Below are 21,238 nucleotides of genomic sequence, written 5' to 3' on the forward strand. Positions count from 1 at the left end.
AGTGAAACACAGACCTTGCCCACAATGAGAGAGTCATTTCCTAGGCAGGTTGATAAGAAGGCTAGGGGTCCCCAAGGAGAAAGGGGTCTGCAATTCTCGACGAGGAAGAAAGGACAAACTTTCTCTTTTCCTCTGCATTCCTTAGGATTATGTATCCTGCCTGAGGACAGTCTCTGGATTAAACCTGGTTGATCATGTTATCCTAAAATGTAAATTATGGGAGTAAGTCTGGTGAGATCTTTACAACCTCCAGACATTCTTTGGATTCCTTGGAGAGTATATAACTCCACTGCTAACACTAGCAAAGGGCTACTCTTTCTGCCCCCTTCTGATGTCTATGTCAGAAGCTTTCTCTGTCTCCTTTATACTTTAATAAAACTTTACTACACAAAAGCTCTGAGCGATCAAGCCTCGTCTCTGGCCCCGGATTGAATTCTTCTCTTTCAGAGGCCAAGGATCCCGGGGTCGTCACGTGATTCAGCAACAGCCTTTCACCTTCAGCATGGAGGTCTGTATGGAGCAGAGTCAGAGTCTGGCAGAGCCAAATAGGGCCCAGATGTACAGGCAGGTGGGAGTTAGGGCAGACTGACCAGACTCCTCACCCCACTGACAGGGCGGCATGACCCGTCTCCTGACCTCTCGGCCTGCTTCTTCCCCGTGGTCCCTCCATGGGTCATCTCTGCCAGGTGCCTCTGCACTGCTGCTCCTTCTGGCTGAAAAGGTTCCTGGAGTCCCCGCCTCAGATATTTTCCTGCCCACCTAAAAGCGAGCAGTAGCAGACATCACTGTCACTCACCTGTGCTTCATTGCTCTTAGAGCTGCGGTTGCTCCGCAGTGACCCTGTTCTTTAGTCCCTTTGCACGTTAAATCTCTGTATCGCACATCAGATGGAGATGAAATGCATCTACCACGGAGCTCAGGCAAAAGCCTGGCACCCAGTAGGACCCTGGGGGACCTCTGGTGGCCCTGAGGGACGGTACTTGGCCCAGATCACAGCCCTCTCGGAGCTAACCCTGGGGAGCGAGAAGGTAGGAGACCTCAGGGAAAGAGTGGTGCTTATCCCGTCCTGCACTCACATGAGTGCAGGCACACCTGTCCCAGGCTGTAAGCGGCTGCTGAGCCCTAGAGACTTCACTCCCCTGGCAGGACGAAATCTACAGGCCCCTCATGCGTGAAACTGACATTGTAGTAGGGTGGTGTATACCGAACGCTGTGTCCCCCCACAATACCTAGGTTAAACCCTAACCCACTCAGTGTTCTGTATTTGGAGGTGGGGCATTTGGGAGGTTGATGAGGTCATGAGAAAGGAACCCTTGTGACTGGGATTAGTGGTCTCATAAGAGGCCCCCAAGGACCCCTTCTCCTTCACTGTGAGGACACAGAGGATGGCTGTCAACCAGGATCCTCACCTGTCACCAAATATCCTGGCACTAGATCTTGGATTTTCTAGTCTCCAGGACTGTGAGAAATTTGTTATTTTTAAGCCTCCCAGTTCATGGTATTTGTTACATCAGTTGGAATGGACTAAGACATGGGAGACAGACATCCCTCAAGAAAGCACACACTGGCAGCTGTGAGCAGGGCTGCGAAGGGCCCTTCAGTGTGTCAGTGAGGCCCCTCCTGGTGCACCTCATCTCAGGACCCCCCGAGTCTGTCCTTATGTCTGTCTTCTGGGGGCTCGCATGACCCTGAAGTTGGCTTTTACCTTTCAGTGAAGAGAAACTTCATGGCCTGGAGTCATGTCTGCTTCTTTTGTTGGAACTGTAAAAAACCTGGCATTTAATGATTCTTCTACAATCCATAAGGCTTATTAATATTTCACCAGTATACATGGACACACACACACACACACATATATATACACATACACGTATGTCTCCCTTGGTACAGTTTTAGGTAATCCCACATATTTTGATATGCTGTTCTCATTTTCACTCCAAGTACTTTCAAATTTGTCTTTTGATTTCATCTTTGACCATGGATTATTTATAAGTGTGATATTCAGTTTCTGAATGAGGGTTTTCCACACATCATTCTGTTCTTTATTTCTTATTAGAATTCTGTTATTGTCAAGGTCCACACCGTGTATTATTTCTTTTCCCTTTATCAGGCCTTCTTTTATGGCCCAGAATATGCTCCATATTGGTAAATGTTCTATGTGCATGTGAAAAAAATGTCTATTCTGTCCTCTTGGACAGGAAGTTCTATAAATATTGATTAGGTCAAGCTGGTTCAAAGTGTTGTCTTCCACGCCTTTACTGATTATCTGGGAGGGTGTGAACTTCCCGAAGTGTAATTGTGAATTTGTCTATCGCTCCTTGCAGTTCCATCAGTTTTTGCTTCATGTACCCTGAAGCACTGTTAGGTACATAACGTGCAGGACTGTCACGTGTCTTTATTAATGAATCTCTCAACCAACACGGGGTCAGTTCATTCCCTGACCCTCTCAGAGGCCACAGGCAGCTAGAAAGAGCTTTACGCTCCAGAGGGGAGACAGTGCTGTGTAGGTTCCTAGGCCACTCAGAAAGGGCAGGGTAGCTTCTGAAGGCATGTCCACATCAGCGACACATTAGGGAATTTCTTTGTAGTCTGCTGCCTGAAGTTTGATGTGGCTGAAGATCTCCCAAAGACCATCTCCATAAGGCTCCATTCAGCTGTGGATCCTTCTGTGCTGTGCAAGGTTGCAGAGGCGACTGAAGATCTTCCCACAGTGGCCACACTCATAAGTCCTTTCTCTGGTGTGAACTATCTGGTGTCGAACAAGTGTGGATCTTTCACTAAAGGCTTTCCCACACTGGCTGCATTCATAGGGCCTTTCCTGGGTGTGCACTCTCTGGTGACGAATGAGGTGAGAGTTACTGCTGAAGGCTCTCCCGCATGCACTGCACTCGTAAGGCCTTTCCCCAGTGTGAACTCTCCAGTGATAGATGAGGCTGGACTTACGGCTAAAGAACTTGCCACATTTAGTGCACTCATAAGGCCTTTCCCCAGTGTGAACTTTCTGATGCTTCGTAAGAATGGACTTTTGGCTAAAGAACTTCCCACATTCGTTACACTCATAAGGCCTTTCTCTGGTGTGAACTCTCCAGTGCTCAATGAGACTGGAACTGTGAGCAAAGGCCTTCCCACATTCACTGCACTCGTAAGGCTTTTCCCCAGTGTGAGTTCTCCAGTGCTGAACCAGGCTGGAGTTGCGACTGAAGGCTTTTCTGCACTCACTGCACCTGTAAGGCCTTTGTCCAGTATGTACTTTCTGGTGTTGAATGAGGGTGGAACTATTGCTGAAGGTTTTCCCACATTCACCACATGCGAAAGGCCGTTCTCCGGTGTGGACTTTCTGATGGCGAAGGAGGTGAGAGCTTTGGCTAAAGTCTCTCCCACATTCACTGCATCCGAAAGGCCGTTCTCCGGTGTGAACCTTCTGGTGCTGAGCAAGGTTGGAGTTGTTGTTAAAAGCTCTCCCACACTCACCGCACTCAAATGGCCGTTCTCCAGTATGAACTCTCCAGTGCTGCATGAGCGCAGAGCTGCGACTGAAGGCTTTACCACACTGACTGCACTCATAAGGTTTTATGTGGGTGTGGACTTTCTGGTGCCGAAGGAAATTGGAGCTTTGGCTGAAGGCTCTTCCACATTTGCTGCACTTGAAAGGCCTTTCTCCTGTGTGGACTTTCTCATGCCGAGCGAGGTGTGACCTGTTATTGAAGGCTTTCCCACATTCACTGCATTCATAAGGCCTTTCTCCTGTGTGGATTCTCTGGTGATGAATAAGGGTGAGTTTGTGGCTGAAAGTTTTCCCACAGTCGCTGCATGCATAATCTTTTACTCCCGTGTGGAATTTCTGATGCTTCCTCAGTTGATATGGGTGACTGAAAGCCTTGCCACACTCTTTACATACATGAGATGTTTCTCCAGTGTGAAACCATTGGTCACTAATAAGGGCTGATTTCTCCTCTAAGGAATTTTCAGCTCTTGTGCATCTAAATGGTGTCTCTTCAGAGCGAGTGCTCCGGTGGCTGAGGAGGACAGAAGTCTTCTGGAAAGCTTTCCCACTGTCACTGCAGTTGAAGGGCTTCTGTGAGGACTGGACCTCTTCGAGCTGCCCAGAACTGAAAAGGTGCAGTGAGGCCTCCCTGCCCTTTGTGCTGCTGTGTGGCTCCCCACTGCCGTCCGTGCTTGGGGGCTGGAGGAGGTCATGGCCGTCTGAGACATCCTGGCCACCTAACCCACATGTAATGGGTTTCTCTGACAAAGAGCCTGTTGAGCTTTTTACGAACAAGTCCCTGTCTCTGTGCCATTGGAAGGGCTTTTCTCCATTGTACTCTGGATGCTGGTGAAGATTTACACCAAACCAAAACTCTCTCCCATATGCTAAACATGTGCAGGAAGTCTCCCCAGTATGTCTCTGATGGTTGTCCAGCTGCAAAATGTCTTTCAAGAGTGGCTCACACGTGTCACAGCTGTCAGCCTTCTGCATGGAAGGAGGTACACTGGGAGTTTTGACCTGTGACACCACTTCTCCAGAAGCATTCTTCTCAGAAGGCACCTCCTCATCTTCCACCACAGGCCAACAGCCTGAAAGCCGAGAAATTTCTGGTTAACGTGAGCGTTCCACTTAGTGAAAAGGGTGACTTCCTTAGAAATGTGTCACTGACACATACAGGAATGGGCCAAGGATTTGCCGATAGGCCAGGTGGGGCAGAGTTAGAGTGCAAGGCTCACTGGCGGGATAGGGCCCTCACCAGAGGCAAGAACTCAGAGGTAAAGGGCCTGAAAAGACATTTTTCAAAAAAAGATATACATACACAAATGGACAAAAAGTAAATGGAAAGAAGCTCAACATCATTAGTCATCGTGTGCACAGTGTGCGCTCAGTCATGTCCAACTCTCTGTGACCCCATGCACTATAGCCTGTCAGGCTCCTCTGCCCATGGAATTTTCCAGGCAAAAATACTGGAGCAGGTTGGCATTTCCTACTCCAGGGGATCTTCCTGACTCAGGGATCGAACCCACATCTCTTCCATCTCCTGCACTGGCAGGCAGGTTCTTTATCACTGCACCACCGGGCAAACCCGTTAGTCTTTACAGAAATGCAAGCTCAAACCACAATGAGATACCACTTTAAACTCACCAGGATAGCTTGAAGAAAAAAAGATAGTAACAAGTTTTTGATGAGGAAGTAGAGAAACTGAAACACTCATAAACTGCAGTGGGAATGTAAAATGGTGCTGCCAATGGGGAAACAGTTTGGGAATTTCGCTGCTATGTATTTACAGAAGAGAAATGACATATATCTACACAAAACTTGCACATGAACATCTGGAACAGCCATAATGTTTATAACAGTCAAAAAGTGGAAAAAAGCCAAATGTCCATCAGCTGATGAATGGATAAACAAAACTGGTATATCTATATGCTGGAATATTATTCAGCCATAAAAATGAAAGAAGTATTATTGATATGTTCTATAACATGGATGAACCTCAATAACATTATGCCAAGTAAAAGCCAGTCACGGAAAACACATATGGTATAATTCCATTTGTATAAAATACCTATTAACAGAACAAGCAAATCTGTACAGTCAGGAAGTAGATTAGTGGTTGCCTAGGACTCAGGACAGGAGGCGGGAATTTGAAGAGCGACTGCTAAAGGGCAGAGTCTCTCTTTAGGTGATGAAAATGCTTAGAATTAGAGTGTGGTGATATTAGTTTACTGAAAAAGTGAAAGTGAAGTCGCTCAGTTGTGTCCGACTCTTTGTGACCCCATGGACTGTAGCCTACCAGGCTCCTCCATCCGTGGGATTTTCCAGGCAAGAATACTGGAGTGGGGTGCCATTTCCTTCTCCAGGAGATCTTCCCGACCCAGGGAATGAACCCGGGTCTCCCGCATTGTAGGCAGACTCTTTACTGTCTGAGCCATCAGGGAAGTCCATTTGTTTATTATCCTTAATTAAAAAAAAATAAAAAAAACTAGAGCAAACTGCCTCAGTTATACATATGTTCTTTTTCATATTCTTTCCTATTATAGTTCCCTGTGCTATACAGTAGGACCTAATGTTTATCCATTCTATATATAATAGGTTGTACTTCCTAATTCCAATCCATCCCTCTCCCAACCCCCACCGTTGGCAACCACAAGTCTGCTCTCTACATCTGCGAAACTTTTTCTGCTTTACAGATACGTTCATTTGTGTTGTGCTTTAGATTCCATATATAAGAGATATCACATGGTACTTGTCTTTTCTCCTTATGACTTACATCACTTAGTATGATAGTCTCTAGGTTCACCCGCGTTACACCAAGTGGCATTATTTCTTTTTTATGGCTGAGTAGCGTTCCATTGTATACATACACCACATCTTCTTTTCCATTCATCTGTCGATAGAATGTTGCTTCCATGTCCTGGATATTGTAAATAGTGCTACAATGAACATTGGAGTAAATTTATCCGTTCGAATTGCTGTTTTTTCTCCAGATATATGCCCAGGAGTGAGATTGCTGGATCGTATGGGAACTCTAGTTTTCATTTTTTCAGGAACCTCCATACTGTTTTCCATAGTGGCTGCACCAATTTACATTCCCATCAATAGTGTAGGAGGGTTCCTTTTTCCACATGCTCTCTACCATTTGTTATCTGTAGACTTTTTAATGATGGCTATTCTGACTGGTGTGAGGTGACACCTCATAATAGTTTTCATTTGAATTTCTCTAATAATAAGCAAATAATAATAATAAAAGAAAGGCAATGCCAAAGAATGCTCAAACTACCGCACAATTGCACTCGTCTCACATGCTAGTAAAATAATGCTCAAAATTCTCCAAGCCAGGCTTCAGCAATATGTGAACCGTGAACTTCCTGATGTTCAAGCTGGTTTTAGAAAAGGCAGAGGAACCAGAGATCAAATTGCCAACATCCGCTGGATCATGGAAAAAGCAAGAGAGTTCCAGAAAAACATCTATTTCTGCTTTATTGACTATGCCAAAGCCATTGACTGTGTGGATCACAATAAACTGTGGAAACTTCTGAAAGAGATGGGAATACCAGACCACCTGACCTGTCTCTTGAGAAATCTGTATGCAGGTCAGGAAGCAACAGTTAGAACTGGACATGGAACAACAGACTGCTTCCAAATAGGAAGAGGAGTACGTCAAGGCTGTATATTGTCACCCTGCTTATTTCACTTCTATGCAGAGTACATCATGAGAAATGCTGGGCTGGAAGAAGCACAAGCTGGAATCAAGATTGCTGGGAGAAATATCAATAACCTCAGATATGCAGATGACACCACCCTTATGGCAGAAAGTGAAGAGGAACTAAAAAGCCTCTTGATGAAAGTGAAAGTGGAGAGTGAAAAAGTTGGCTTAAAGGTCAACATTCAGAAAACGAAGATCATGGCATCTGGTCCCATCACTTCATGGGAAATAGATGGGGAAACAGTGGAAACAGTGTCAGACTTTATTTTTTGGGGCTCCAAAATCACTACAGATGGTGACTGCAGCCATGAAATTAAAAGACGCTTACTCCTTGGAAGGAAAGTTATGACCAATCTAGATAGCATATTCAAAAGCAGAGACATTACTTTGCCAACAAAGGTTCGTCTAGTCAAGGCTATGGTTTTTCCAGTGGTCATGTATGGATGTGAGAGTTGGATTGTGAAGAAGGCTGAGCGCCGAAGAATTGATGCTTTTGAACTGTGGTGTTGGAGAAGACTCTTGAGAGTCCCTTGGTCTGCAAGGAGATCCAACCAGTCCATTCTAAAGGAGATCAGCCCTGGGATTTCTTTGGAAGGAATGATGCTAAAGCTGAAACTCCAGTACTTTGGCCACCTCATGGGAAGAGTTGACTCATTGGAAAAGACTCTGATGCTGGGAGGGATTGGGGGCAGGAGGAGAAGGGGACGACAAAGGGTGAGATGGCTGGATGGCATCACTGACTCGATGGACGTGAGTCTGGGCGAACTCCGGGAGTTGGTGATGGACAGGGAGGCCTGGCGTGCTGCGATTCATGGGGTCGCAAAGAGTGGGACAGGACTGAGCGACTGAACTGAACTGAATAATAAGCAGTGTTGAGCGTGTTTTTACATGCTTTTTGGCCATCTGTATGTCTTCTTTGGAGAAATGTCTATTTACGTCTTCTGCCCATTTTTCAATGGGGTTATTTTCTTGTTATTGAGTTGTATGAGCTGTTTATATATTTTGGAAATTAAAACCCTTGTCAATCATATCACTTACAAATATTTTCTCTGTTTCTAAGTTGTATTTTCATTTTTTTAATGGTTTCCTTTGCTGTGCAAAAACTTGTAAGTTTTATTAGGTTCCATTTGTTTGTTTTTATTTCGTTGCTTTGGGAGACTGACTTACGAAAACACTGGTATGATTTATATCAAAGAATATTTTGCCTATGTTCTCTTCAAGAAGTTCTATGGAGTATGGTGAGATTTATACACTGAAAACACGAAAACCCACTAAACTGTACACTTTAAAAGGGTGAACGTTAAAATTGATTTTTGTAAAAAAAAGTAAAAGGGTGAACGTTATGATATATATCAGTAAAGCCATTAAAAAAAAAGTCTCTGGGGAAGGGGCAGAACCTCGGCATGGCCACACACTAGATCAGCCAGCCAGGCACTGGTCAAGTTGAGCAGGACCCTTCAGGCAGGCCAGAATGCTGATCCCCAACCTCTGCTCCCACAAGGCCCCTGTGGGACCTAATAGCTGTTAGGACTCCTCAGGAGGCTGCTCAGGGAGAAACGGGGGTGCACACAGCCCAGGCCCAGCACTCACAGCAGCTACAACATGAAACCTGGGCAGGAAGCAGTGTCCCTGGTCCAGCTTGGGGATGGGAGAAGACAAAAGGCAGGTGCTGGCCCCAGGCCAGGGAAGGGAACGAGGGCCTTACCAAGTGAGGTCACGAGCTCCAAGGTCTCCAGCATCACAGTGTGGTACAGCTGCCTCTGGGCTTCATCGAGGAGCTCCCACTCCTCCCTGGAGAAGTGCATGGCCACCTCCTCGAAGGCCACCAGGCTCCCCCATGAGGAGACAGCAAGGCCAGGGGGCCAATAGGTGGGCTGGAAAACAAACAAAACGGTCCAGCGGGCACATTCAGGCCCTTGATGTGCGACTCAGTGCTCTGCCCCGTGTCCCATTGGCATCTCTTCTCCTCATGACCCCCATCCGTCCTCCCTCCACCCGCCTGCAGCTCACCCCCTTCCCCAGGCCCTCACCTCTGAGAAGGCCACAGGTGCTGGCCCCACTGGTGCCCCGCTCTCCTCACAGTCCCACTGGCCACTGTTTTCAGACCAATCCTAACGAGAGAGACAAAAGGAAGGTGGGTAGATGGACGCTGTTTGAGCTCTAAGTGGTCATATGACACCCCTCTCCCTACTAACCAACTTCCCTTGTGTCCTTCAGGTCACACCTCCCAAATCTAAGAAAATCTGAGCTCTCTTTTCTTCCTTAAGCCTCTGTATCAGGCCTCATTCCCCTACCACGTACACATCAATCCTCAAACCTCTACTTCCCACATCCCACAGTATCATCGTCCCTCTCCCTGGCCACACCACAGGCATTTCCCCTGTACTCGTTTTCCACTATGCACTTAGCTTGCCAACAGAGGCAGGCAGGATCCGATGCTAACCTTGGACTGTCCTTGACTGCAAGAGCTTCCCACTAACAGAGAGAGCCATCACCTCTCTAGATAAAGCCTCCCTTCTTGGCTCTGTTGCTCCAATCTTGCACCCCAGAACCAGGAGTAATAATCTCAAACACCCTTATTCTCTTCCAGCTCTAACCTTATGCATGCTGTCCCTTCACCAGTCATAGCTGTCCTTGCCCTTCCTAATACACAAATCCCTGACCTGCTTGTCCCCACTCTTGGCATGGCAACGCTTAGCTTGGCTGAGCCTTTTTGTCCCTGATACTCCAGCAGCCTAATAAACCCCCCTGGACGTAAGGAGAATGGCCAGAAAACCCTGTGAGCTGTAGAAAGGTAAAACAATCTAAGCTCAGGCCCACTGTCATCCTACCTTACTTACTTATGTGCTTTTTCTTTTCTTTTTTTTTTTGTATTTATTTATTTGGCTGTGCTGGTCTTAGTTGCACTGTGTGGGATCTTAGTTGTGGCAGGTAGAATCTAGTTCCCTGACCAGGGACTGAACCCAGGTCCCCTGCATGGAGAGCATGGAGTCTTGGCCACTGGACCACCAAGGAAGACCCTGTGCTTCATTTTTTCATCCCAGGTCTACACTCTACTCAGAGGCTTGTTCATCATCCTCAACCCAGCTCACAGTGCGCAAGCACAAGCCTCCCGCCGGCGGACGTCTCTAGTCTCGACCTGGCATGAAATACACTTGACATCTCAATTTGGCAGTCTCAATGACATTCCAAATACAGTATGGCCAAAACAGTTATTTTCCCTCTGAAATCTACTCCTCAAACCATCTTCCACATCCGAAAAAATATTCAGGGTCAACCATATTTCCCTGCCACATATCAGGAAATCTCAGTTCAGTTCAGTTGCTCAGTTGTGTCTGACTCTTTGCGACCCAAAGAACCACAGCACACCAGGCCTCCCGGTCCATCACCAACTCCCAGAGTTCACCCAAACCCATGTCCATCGAGTTGGTGATGCCATCTAACCATCTCATCCTCTGTCATCCCCTTCTCCTCCTGCCCTCAATCTTTCCCAGCATCAGGGTCTTTTCAAATGAGTCAGCTCTTTGCATCAGGTGGCCAAAGTATTGGAGTTTCAGCTTCAACATCAGTCCTTCCAATGAACACCCAGGACCGATCTCCTTTAGGATGGACTGGTTGGATCTCCTTGCAGTCCAAGGGACTTTCAAGAGTCTTCTCCAACACCACAGTTCAAAAGCATCAATTCTTCGGCGCTCAGCTTTCTTTATAGTCCAACTCTCACATCCATACAGGACCACTGGAAAAACCATAGTTTTGACTAGATGGACCTTTGTTGGCAAAGTAATGTCTCTGCTTTTGAATATGCTATCTAGGTTGGTCACAACTTTCCTTTCAAAGAGTAAGCGTCTTTTAATTTCATGGCTGCAATCACCATCTGCAGTGATTTTGGAGCCCAGAAAAATAAAGTCAGCCACTGTTTCCCCATCTATTTGCCATGAAGTGATCAGGAAATCTAGTCCACCCTAAAAATTACATCCAGGAGCCAACCACTTCTCCTACCTTACAGGCACCTCCCTGCTCTAGCCACCAAAACCACACACCGGGACTACTGCAGTCACCTCCTCCATGATCTTCGGGCCTCCAGTCTCATCCCACTTTCCAGTCTTTTCACTCAGCATCCACAGGCTTGTTAAGATCTGATTCAGATCACCTCCTCCTCTGCTCTAAACTTCCCGTGACCCGCACCACACTGAGAATAGAGGCCCAGCACCCCAGCCTCCCTTTCCGGGCCTGTCTCCAGTCCCTCTGCTCTCTATTTCCACCAGAAGAAATGGAGATCTGTCGTTTCCCTCAACACTGTCACCTTATGCCCACCTCCAAGCAATTGGCACATGCTGGTCTCTGTGTCACGGACACCTTTCCAGATCTACCCCTTGTGATCCGCTCCACATAACCTCTGGCCTAGGTTCAGGATGCCAGGGGAAAGTGACTCTAAGGGGCCCAGACTCATGTGCAGGCCGAGTTCGGGACGCCACCATCCCCTAACAGACCCCAGGGTCACAAGGGCGGGGATCTCAGCAGGTGAGGACCTGTCTCATCTCACCTGCCACTCACCTGCCTCGGGTCCATCGGCGACTCTGCAAGACCGGTCACAGCCTGTGGGCTGGGCGGGGCCGTGTCAGGCGGCGGCCGTGACGAGCCTGCGCGCTCACCCGAACACCCCCACAAACACTGGGAGGGGTGACGCAGGTTGATGGTCGCACTCAGTGCTTCGACCGTCCCCAGTATGAAACGGAAGCTGCCTCCCCGGAACTTGGGACGAAGGCGGGGCGCGGAGAAACCGAGGCTTAGGAAGGAGGAGCGGTAAGCCGAGGGTAAAAGGGAGTGCCAAGGTGCGAAGAGGGTCCCAGAACGTCCCCCTGGGGGCCTTCGCCTCACGTCCCAGGGTGTGTCTCCTGCAGCCCCACCAGGCACAAAACTAAGACTGCAATGGCGACGCCGGAAGTCCCGCCCCACCACCTGAGGCCAGGCGAAAACGCCCAAATCCTGACCCTCACTGGCTCCAGGCTCGTGGACGTCTATGTCGCTTTTCCCTGAGCCTATCGCGGTGCCGCCGAGTCGTTGCCTAGGTGATTAGACTGGACGCACCGCATCACGGCTCACGCGACTTGAACTACACTACCCAGAACTTCCCTCACTGTGCGTTCACACCAGTATTGACCAATGATAGCCCAGGAAATAGGCGTTTCCGGGACGGCCACGCCTTGGAGGGCGGGACTTCCGGATTCAGATGGTTGCTTCTCTGTCGGTCGCGGGCAGATGGACCTAGTTGTTGGACCGTGGTTGGTGTCCAGGGGGCTCCTCAGGCCCGCGGAAACGGGAGTGGGTAGGTACGACAGCCTAGGAGGTCCCAACTGTGCCCTGTATGTCCCGTGACCTCAGCAAACGTCCCGTCTCCCCGGGTTCTTGTTTCCTCGGCTGTCGGGGGACCGCCCGGCGCGGGGTTGTTCTCCGGGTCGTCCATCAAGGCCTGTCTGTGCCCGTGGCCGACCCGGAGTCGTCGCCCTGTGCATCGTATCCGCTTTACGGAGAAGGGCCCCAGGCTCCAAAGCCACCCGTTCCGAGGTCATGACCCAGCATATAGCTGGACTGCGGGCATGGTAAGAGAGCAGGGTCTCTTGGCCTCCACCTGGACTCCGAACCCCAGTGCCGCAAGTCCCCTACTGAACCCCAGGCTTCGGTGCTCAGGACACTGGGGCGTTCGTGGGTGGAAGTCTGCATTTCAGAGTCCAGTGTGATAAAATGTGGAGGGTACAGGCGGAGGGATGTGCATGTGCGAAGACTCGGAGGTGAGACTGGCCTGGGAGCATTCGGGAAAGTTCTGCAGTCTCCACTGCCGGGAACCGACAGCGTGAGCATGGGAGTCCCACCTCTGTTGACGGGCTTTGGATTCTGGGAGCCACAGATTTTCATTAGAATATGGATGGCCATGATCTGAGTTAGGATTTTGAAACTGCGTGAACACGGAGTTGTGGTGGGGGCTGAAAGCAGGCAGCTTCAGGAGGATGCTGCTGCAAATGTTTCTCCGGTGACCTCTCCAGAATAGAAGTAGGAGAGGTGGGAGAAATAATCAGATTCCCTATACGATTTTCAGAGTGGAATCGATGGGATTTCCGTTTACGAATGGAGAGTGAATGTAGTGGAGGATAAAGGACTATCCCAAGTGTTACAGATAAAGAATGAGATGGAGAGCGGAGGTTGGCAGAAGGAGTATGTTTGGCAGAAGAGTAGCAGTTGGATTATGTGGGAGTAGAGTCTGAGTTGTCTGGAGAGCTCTAGGTGGAGCTGACCCGCGTGCCCGTGAACAGGAAATTTCCATTTAGCTTCCTGATGTCTAGACTGCCCTGCCCTGGTGGCCTGGACCAGGTTATGTCCTGAGATGGGATTTTGGAAGGAAAATCTCAGCTTGTGGTTCCAGATGGGCCCTGAGATGAGTGTGGGATGTCCAGATGAAGGACCAGTAGCCGAGTGGAGGAGGTGGGTGCAGGAAAGAGAAACTGTCTAAACTCTGGTGGATGTGGGGACAGTGCACACCCAGGAGGAGGGCCCACACCCTCAGAGATGAAAGGGCGAGCAGGGGTGTCAGGGGACGGGGTTTTGGAGGCGTAAGGGGAGGTGTGGGCGGGACAAAGACTGGGGGCCCGGGTCCAGTGCCCAGTGCTTAGATCATATTCTTGTGCCCCTTGCCTGGTGTTGCAGGACCCAGTGACTTTTGAGGACAAGAGCATGTGCCTTTTTTGGGGAAGAAATAGGTCTCCTTAGTGAGGCCAGTGAAGCCTCTGCTGGGATGTGGTGCTGTCTTCACCAGGTCAGGCTTGTCATCTTTCCCAGGAGAGGCGCTGCTGGCCCTCGTGGTGGCTGTGACCACCTGCTTCTTCTCCCAGACCACCGTGTAAACAATCGCAGCGCCGTTTGCCTTGGGACCTTGACAGCCATGGTCCAAGATCAGAAGCATCACAGCCTGAGTAGCAGCAGATCGTTCACCTTGGTTGTTTTCTGATCGGGTGGCCCAGTCCGGACCTGTGACGTTTCCCTCCGTCACCTGTCCTCCGGCAGCGCTTGGGGGCTCCGCTTCGTTGTAATGTTCCGGCTTCTCGTCGCGGTGGCTTCTGTGGTTGTGGGCCGCGGGCTATAGAGAGCGAGGGCGTCAGTAGTTGTGGTGCACGGGTTTAGTTGCCCCGAGACATAGAAGATCCTCCTGGACCAGGGATCAAACCCATGCCGCCTGCATTGGCAGGCAGGCTCTCAACCACTGGCCCAGCAGGGAAGCCTGGCAAGTTGATGTTTACCTCCTTGGAAGCTCCCGAACCATTTCCCAAAGGGTCTGTGCCTTTTATACTCCCAGCAGCGCTGCAGGACTGTTCAGTTTTTCCACCGTGCCAACACCAAGACAACTTGGAGCTGGCATCCTGGTGGTGTGAAATGGTATCTCAACGGCTTTTAAAAACCATGGCAAAATATGCACAAAACTTAGCATTTTAACCATTTTTAAGTGTATGGTTCAGTGGCATTAATTCAGTTGTGCCACTTTAACCCCTGTACTTCTTCAGAACATTTTTATTATCTTGAACTGAAACTCTCTACCCTTGAAGCCGTCATCTCATTGGGCTTTTGATCTCCATTTTTCTCATGAACAATGGTATTTTCACGTGCGTGTTAACAGTCTGTTTCCTCCAATGAAACGTCTATTCAGATCTTTTCCTTATTTCTAATTGGGTTGTCTTTTTATCTTTGAGCCATAAAGTTCTTCATAGATTCTGTATTTAGAAACCATATGTAAGTATTTTCTAAGTATTTTTTCTCAGTCTGTGGCTCATTTTTTTTAACTTTTATTTTATTTATTTGTGTTATTAAAAAAAAAACTTTTTATTTTGCATTGGGGGGTAGCCAGTTAACAGACATAGTTGTGGTAGTTTCAGGTGAACGGTGAAGGGACTCAGCCCTACATACACATATCTCCCTTATCACCCCCGCCAAACTCCTCTCCAATCCAGGCTGTGTGTGCATCTTTTAGTGTTCTGAATGGTGTCTTTTTACAAAAAAATTTGTTTATTTGGCTGTGCTGGGTGTTCGTTGTGGCATGTGGGATCTAGTTCCCCGACCAGAGGTCAAACCCAGGCCCCCTGCATGGGGAGCGCAGAGTCTTAGCCACTGGGCCAGCAGGAAAGTCTCTTAATGATGCGTTTTGAAGAGCAGATTTTACATTTTGATGTTAAATTTTACACTCATTGTCTAATATATTAGTTTTTCTATTTATATATTGTCTTTGTATCATACCTAAAAAATTATTTGTCTAGCCAAAAGTCAAAAAGTTCTCCTTTGTTTTCTTCAATAAATTTTATAGTCTTAGCTCTTACATTTATGGTCTTTTTCATGGTAACTTTTACGTATAGTTGAGATAAGGGTTTGAATTTATTTTTTTGCATGTGAATGTCTAGTTTTCCCAGAACCATTTGCTGAAAAGGCCATCTTTCCACATTATATTTTTGTTGGAAATCAGTTAAGGCTATTTTGCTCTCTTAAATCTGTTGATCTATATTTCTGTCCTACTGACAGGACCACACTGTCGTGAGTACCTTGGCTTTATAGACATTTTTGAAGTTTAGTAAGGAAAGTGCAACTTTCTTTCTTAGCACAATTGTTTTCCCTGTTGTGTTCTGCATGTCTATGAATTTAGGGTCAGCCTGTTAGTTTCTGCTCAGAATGTTGGCTGTGGTTCTGATAGGGATTGCACACTCAGAACCAGTGGACCTGGGTTTGTTCTGGCACCACCGGTGAAACATGGGTGTTCCATAAAGTGCACAGAGCCTGGGTGGGGAGGGTAACAGGCAGGGGAAAGGCTTCTCCCAGGCGTGGGAGGCAGCGCCATGAGGCCTCGCTGACCACAGCTGACCGCTCTGGTACAGGGAGCTGAGCCCACCCTTTGCTTGGAAGCCTGAGGCCCCAAGGCACACCTGACTGCAGCTCTGATCGCAAGCTGCCCTGTCGGCGGAAGGGAAGGTCTGAGTTCAGTGGACATACTGATGCCTTGGAACGCTGGGGAGAGCTCAGGAAGACAGGCCCCAAGCTTGGCTCACCACAGGCCTGCAGGAGTGTCGGCTTCAGGTCGATGATGGGGAGGGAGTGGAGAGGCGTCCTGAGAGTGGCCGCAGAGTGCTGTGCAGCGAACCCTGGGCCCTGTGCCTTCCTGTCTGGGGACCCCTGGGCTCCTGGTTTGCCTTTTGTCCTGAGTCACAAATGATAGCCCAGAAACCAACATTGTATATAGCTCTCTCTCTATATATAGAAAGAGTGGAGCTCATACATACCTATAGACTTTGAAGTTTGGGGGGGAACAGTCTTGAACCTTTATAAAATCAAAAGGCTCCATGTAAAACATGCATCTCTCACTCTTCTTGGAAAAGCAGCGGATGGGACCACCAAATGTGGACCCCACCATCCCTGCCCACGTTCTGGGCCCCGCCTCGGTGGAAACCAGCAGATGATGAGGGCAGGTGCCCCCAGGCTCACCTGCAGTGTCGCTTGTGCCCCTGAGATCCTGGCTGCAGACCTCTAAGCCCCAGGGCTCCTGCCTTGCAGTGATGGCCTTGCCAGAAGCAAGCCCAGGGAGGCCGAGGAGGCCGCCTGCTTGCAGACTGTCGTCTGGCTGTGAGCAGCACGCCGCGGCTCACACCTGCTCTGCACCCACTCTCAGGACAAGGTGAGCCTGCGCGGCACCTCCCTGCCAGGCTGAGCCCTCCTCTCGCCCAGGGCTCTGCCAGCAAGTGTGGCAAGCATGACACACCACAGCCCTCCTGAGCTCAAACCTAGTGTGTCCACACTCATGTGGGATCTTAGTTGGTACACCAGGGCTGGAACCTATGTCCTCTTCATGGAAGCACGGGGTGTGTGTGTGTATGTGTAGGCACGTGTCACGCTCTGTCATATCCAGTTCTTTGCGACCTCAAGGACTGTAGCCTGAGGCGCCTCTGTCCAAAGGATTCTCCAAGCAAGAATACTGGTGTGGGTTGCCATTTCCTTCTCCAGGGGATCTTCCTGGACTAGGGATCGAACCCGTGTCTCCTGCATTGGAGGTGGATTCTTTACCATCTGAGCCACCAGGGAAGCATTAGCTGCTGGACCACCAGAGTAAGTGGGTGTGTATGTGTGTGTATGCGTGTGCACTCCGATCAAACCCACATCTCTTACCTCTCTTGTATTGGCAGGTGGATTCTTTACCACTGGGACCACCTGGGAAGCATTAACTGCTGGAACACCAGGGAAATCCCTAAACTTTATTTTTTTAACATGGACATTCTTTATTTCTGGCCAGTGCACCCTGTTCTTTCCCCTACTTTATTCAATTTAACTCTGAATTGGCAATAAGGAATTTAAGTCTGAATTTTGCAATAAGGAGTTCATGATCTGAGCCACAGCCAGTCCTCAGTCTTGTTTTTGCCGACTGAATAGAGCTTCTCGATCTTCAGCTGCAAAGAATATAATCAATGTGATTTCGGTGTTGACCATCTGGTGATGTCCATGGGTAGAGTCCTCTCTCTTGTGTTGTTGTGTTATGACCAGTGTGTTCTCTTGGCAAAACTCTGTTAGCCTTTGCCCAGCTTTGAAGGCAATGGCAACCCACTCCAGTACTATTGCCTGGAAAATCCCATGGACGGAGGAGCCTGGTAGGCTGCAGTCCATGGGGTCGTGAAGAGTCAGACACTACTGAGCAACTTCACTTTCACTTTTCACTTTCATGCATTGGAGAAGGAAATAGCAACCCACTCCAGCATTCTTGCCTGGAGAATCCCAGGGATGGCAGAGCCTGGTGGGCTGTCGTCTGTGGGGTTGCACAGAGTCGGACACGACTGAAGCGACTTAGCAGCAGCAGCAGCAGCATTCTGTACTCCAAGGCCAAACTTGCCTGCTACTCTGGGTATTTCTTGACTTCCTACTTTGACTTCCTTCTGTGCTATCTTTTTTAGTTAGCATAGAAATCAAGTTAAATCATATATAAGCAAGAATGACTTGCCTAGCCCTCAATATGTGAACATTTCTTCCTTTAACATCTACCAAAATAAAAAGTGCACTCATTCTTGATGTAACAAGTAGGCAATGCTTAATTTTTGTGTAAGTATACTTATGGTAAGCAGGGCTTCCCAGGTGGCTCAGTGGGTAAAGAATCTGTGTGCAGTGCAGGAGATGCTGGTTTGATCCCTGTGTCGGGAAGATCCCCTGGAGGAGGGTATGGCAGTCCACTCCAGTATTCTTGCCTGGAGAATCCCATGGACAGAGGAGCCTGGTGGGCCACAGTCCATAGGGTCGCAAAGAGTCCGACACGACTGAAGCAACTGAGCATGCATGGTAAGCAGACTAAAGCACCATTCCCGCCAAAGATGTGGAGGACTTAGTGTCCAGAACATGTTGTTACAGGGCAAGAGGGAACTACATTTAGATGGTAGGTGGAAATAAGGTTGATAACCAGCTGACTTTGGGACATGGAGATCATTCTGGATTGTCTGAGGTTGGCAGGGTGGGAGGAAACATCGTAATAACCCTTGTTATTACGGGTCCTTGTTGTAAGGGTCCTTATAGTGGAAGAGGGAGGCATAGAGATGGAGAGAGACCAAATCAGAGTGATGTCATGTGAGAAAAACTCAAGGTGCCTTTGCTGGCTTTGAAGACAGAAAAAGCCAGGAACCAAGGAATGCTGGCAGTCTGGAACAGGCAAGGAAAGCCCTTTTACCCCCAGAAGCAATGCAGCCTTGCTGAGGCCTTGGTTTTAGAGCAGCTGACATGAGTGTCAGACCTAGGACATTCTTAGATTTAAAATATCTGTGTTGTGCTTTTCTGCTTTCAAGGGCTCATGTGATTATACTAGACTAACCCGGGCAATTGTGGATAATATTCCCATCTATGGCCACGTCAGGTAACGTGTTAATAGGTTCCAGGCATTAGGGTGTGGACGTTCTTGGAGAACCGTGGTTCTGCCTACCACACTGAACTCACATGGCTATTGAGCGTGCTCAGTCACTCAGTCGTGTCTGACTCTTTGCGACCCTGTGGACTGCAGCCCTCCAGTCTCCTCTGTCCATGGGAGTCTCCAAGTAAGAATACTGGGGTGGGTTGCCATCTCCTCCTCCCAGCTGTCTTCCTGACCCAGGGGTTGAACCCATCTGCATCTCCTGTACTGCAGCGGATTCTTTACTACTGAGCCATTGGGGAAGATTTCTAGATTCTCATGGTATTAGATATTGTAAAATAAGTGCTGCGCCTTCTCTGGCAGTCCAGTGGTTAAAACTCTGCACTTTCCACTGCAGGGGGTCTGGGTTCCATCCCTGGTTAGGGAAATAAGATTCCCTCATGCCATGCAAGGCAGCCAAAAAATAAAACAGATACAAAAATTATAAAAGCAGAAGTTCCACAAAGAAATCCTAAGGTCTAGCTCCTCCAGGAAGTACACACCCAACAGAAGATCCTGCAACTGTGCTTACCTTTCCCGCTTTCCTTTCTTCACAGCTGTGCCTCTGCGCCCTGAGGCTGGACAGCCATGAAGGTCATGACTGCTGAAGTCACCAGCAACCCAGCTTGGGCAACAGGAGCCTCCCTGGCTTTTGCTGGTGGGGTGACAGCTCTCAGGAATATGGCTCAGAAGACTGCAGGATTCAGGACAACTTCAGCTGCTCAGTGACCTTATGCGTGGTGTTAATAGATATGAGTTTGGCCCCTGTAGATCTCACAGCCTGTGCCCTTGCGTACTGGGCTCTGGCGTCCCCTGTTGCCTGTTCCCTGTGCCCCTCCATTCCCCATCTACGTAGAGGGGACCTGCCCCTGTCTGCCTGGAGTGGTGATTACAGGGATCTGGTTTTTCTGGCCTGGCACAGAAAGATGGCTCATCTCCAGCTGGTGGCCACACGAAGCTGCGCTGGTTTGAGGGACCTGCTTCCTTATTCTCAGACCGCTGTACCCCTCAAGTCCTATGATTCCACCTCAGGTAAGCTCTGGGCACACAGGTGACTGAGAACCTGGCCACAGTGCTTTCCCTGGAGGCCTGGAAGTCACAAGACCCTTTGGACCACAAGAGGACAGGGCGCCTCCCCTGCCCTCCCACTCTGTCCCCAGAGGCACGTGGACATCGCTGTCATCGAGAATCTGCCCCCTCAGCACCCTGGCCACGACCCATTTCTATTCTGCCTCCTGGGCCACAGCCCTGGCTCCAAGGTGATGTAACCCTTCCGGCTTTATTGTCACAGAGTCTGGAGCAGTCGGAAGGGAGTTGCTCCCAGGACGTTCCAGTTGCCCCCAGCAGAGTGAGCCTGTTCAGGAAGGAGGGAAGCTCCCCTGGCACTGCCAGCAGACCCTCCATGGGGCCCTCGGCCAGAGAGGGTCAGTTCCCAGCCCCTGTGCAGTTAGGGCCTAACAAGTTCTGACTCTGCCACCCCATGTCCATGGAATTTTTCAGGCAGAACACTAGAGTGGGTTGCCATTTCCTTCTCCAGGGGATCTTCCTAACCCAGGGATTGAAACAGTGCCTTCTGTACTGGCAGGCAGATTCTTTACCACTGAGCCACCTGGGAAGCCCCATATCGTTCGTGTTCCATAGCTATGCCTTTCTTTTAAAGGTTCTGTCTAAAAGAACCTCTCTGTATACAATATTGTAAAGTTAAAAATAAAAAATATATATATTAAAAAAAAAAAACAACTTCTCTGTCCTGCTTCAGAGGGATCAGCATGTGCAGAGGCTTGGAGGAGGGTATGCAGGACACCTGAAGTCCTTTACCACAAAGTCCCAAGGGAGAAGGATTCATGTTAGGCCTTTATCCTGGGGGGGACGGGGTGGGGCATGAGTTGGGGAGACATGATTGGAGGAGTGACTCGATCTGACAAGAATCCCTTTTGGGACTTCCCCAGTGGTCCAGTGGTTAAGCGCCCACCTTGTAGTGTGGGGGATGCAAGTTTGATCCTTGGATGGGAAAATACGACCCCTTGTGCCGAGATGCAAATAAGCCCGAGTGCCACAACTGCTGAGCCCACATGCTCTGGAGCCCACAAGCCACAGGGAA

At 49.0% G+C, this 21,238-nt stretch overlaps 1 protein-coding gene and 1 long non-coding RNA gene across 3 annotated transcripts; one reads left to right on the top strand and one right to left on the bottom strand.

The window, feature by feature from the left end:
• Positions 1-1,742: 1,742 nt before the first annotated feature.
• ZNF132 (zinc finger protein 132) lies at positions 1,743-12,122 on the bottom strand. Of its 2 annotated transcripts, none has more exons than XM_002695512.7 (4): positions 11,751-12,122; positions 9,227-9,307; positions 8,902-9,070; positions 1,743-4,575 (listed from the first exon to the last, which is right to left on the bottom strand). In XM_002695512.7, the coding sequence occupies exons 1-4, from the start codon at positions 11,763-11,765 to the stop codon at positions 2,651-2,653; spliced, it is 2,190 nt and encodes a 729-aa protein (XP_002695558.4). In that variant the 5' UTR covers positions 11,766-12,122; the 3' UTR covers positions 1,743-2,650. The 2 variants fall into 2 exon arrangements, with proteins under 2 accessions (XP_002695558.4, XP_015313991.2); XM_015458505.3 differs by having other exon boundaries at positions 11,740-12,122.
• A 287-nt stretch (positions 12,123-12,409) lies between these two features.
• On the top strand, positions 12,410-20,867 carry LOC100847831 (uncharacterized). Its single transcript, XR_813062.3, has 3 exons — positions 12,410-12,522; positions 19,695-20,169; positions 20,429-20,867. It is a non-coding gene; the product is annotated as an uncharacterized lncRNA (long non-coding RNA).
• The last annotated feature ends 371 nt before the right edge of the window (positions 20,868-21,238 follow it).

The sequence above is a fragment of the Bos taurus genome, chromosome 18 (assembly GCF_002263795.3).
Source record: "Bos taurus isolate L1 Dominette 01449 registration number 42190680 breed Hereford chromosome 18, ARS-UCD2.0, whole genome shotgun sequence".
Taxonomy (NCBI): domain Eukaryota; kingdom Metazoa; phylum Chordata; class Mammalia; order Artiodactyla; family Bovidae; genus Bos; species Bos taurus.

Bases quoted from the DNA above. Each gene is read 5' to 3' on its own strand.
- ZNF132 (XM_002695512.7), bottom strand. The intron at 9,071-9,226 runs GTGAGGGCCTGG...TTTGTTTTCCAG, and splicing joins CACCTGTGGCCTTCTCAGAG to CCCACCTATTGGCCCCCTGG. The intron at 4,576-8,901 runs GTAAGGCCCTCG...CTCGGCTTTCAG, and splicing joins GGAGCTCGTGACCTCACTTG to GCTGTTGGCCTGTGGTGGAA.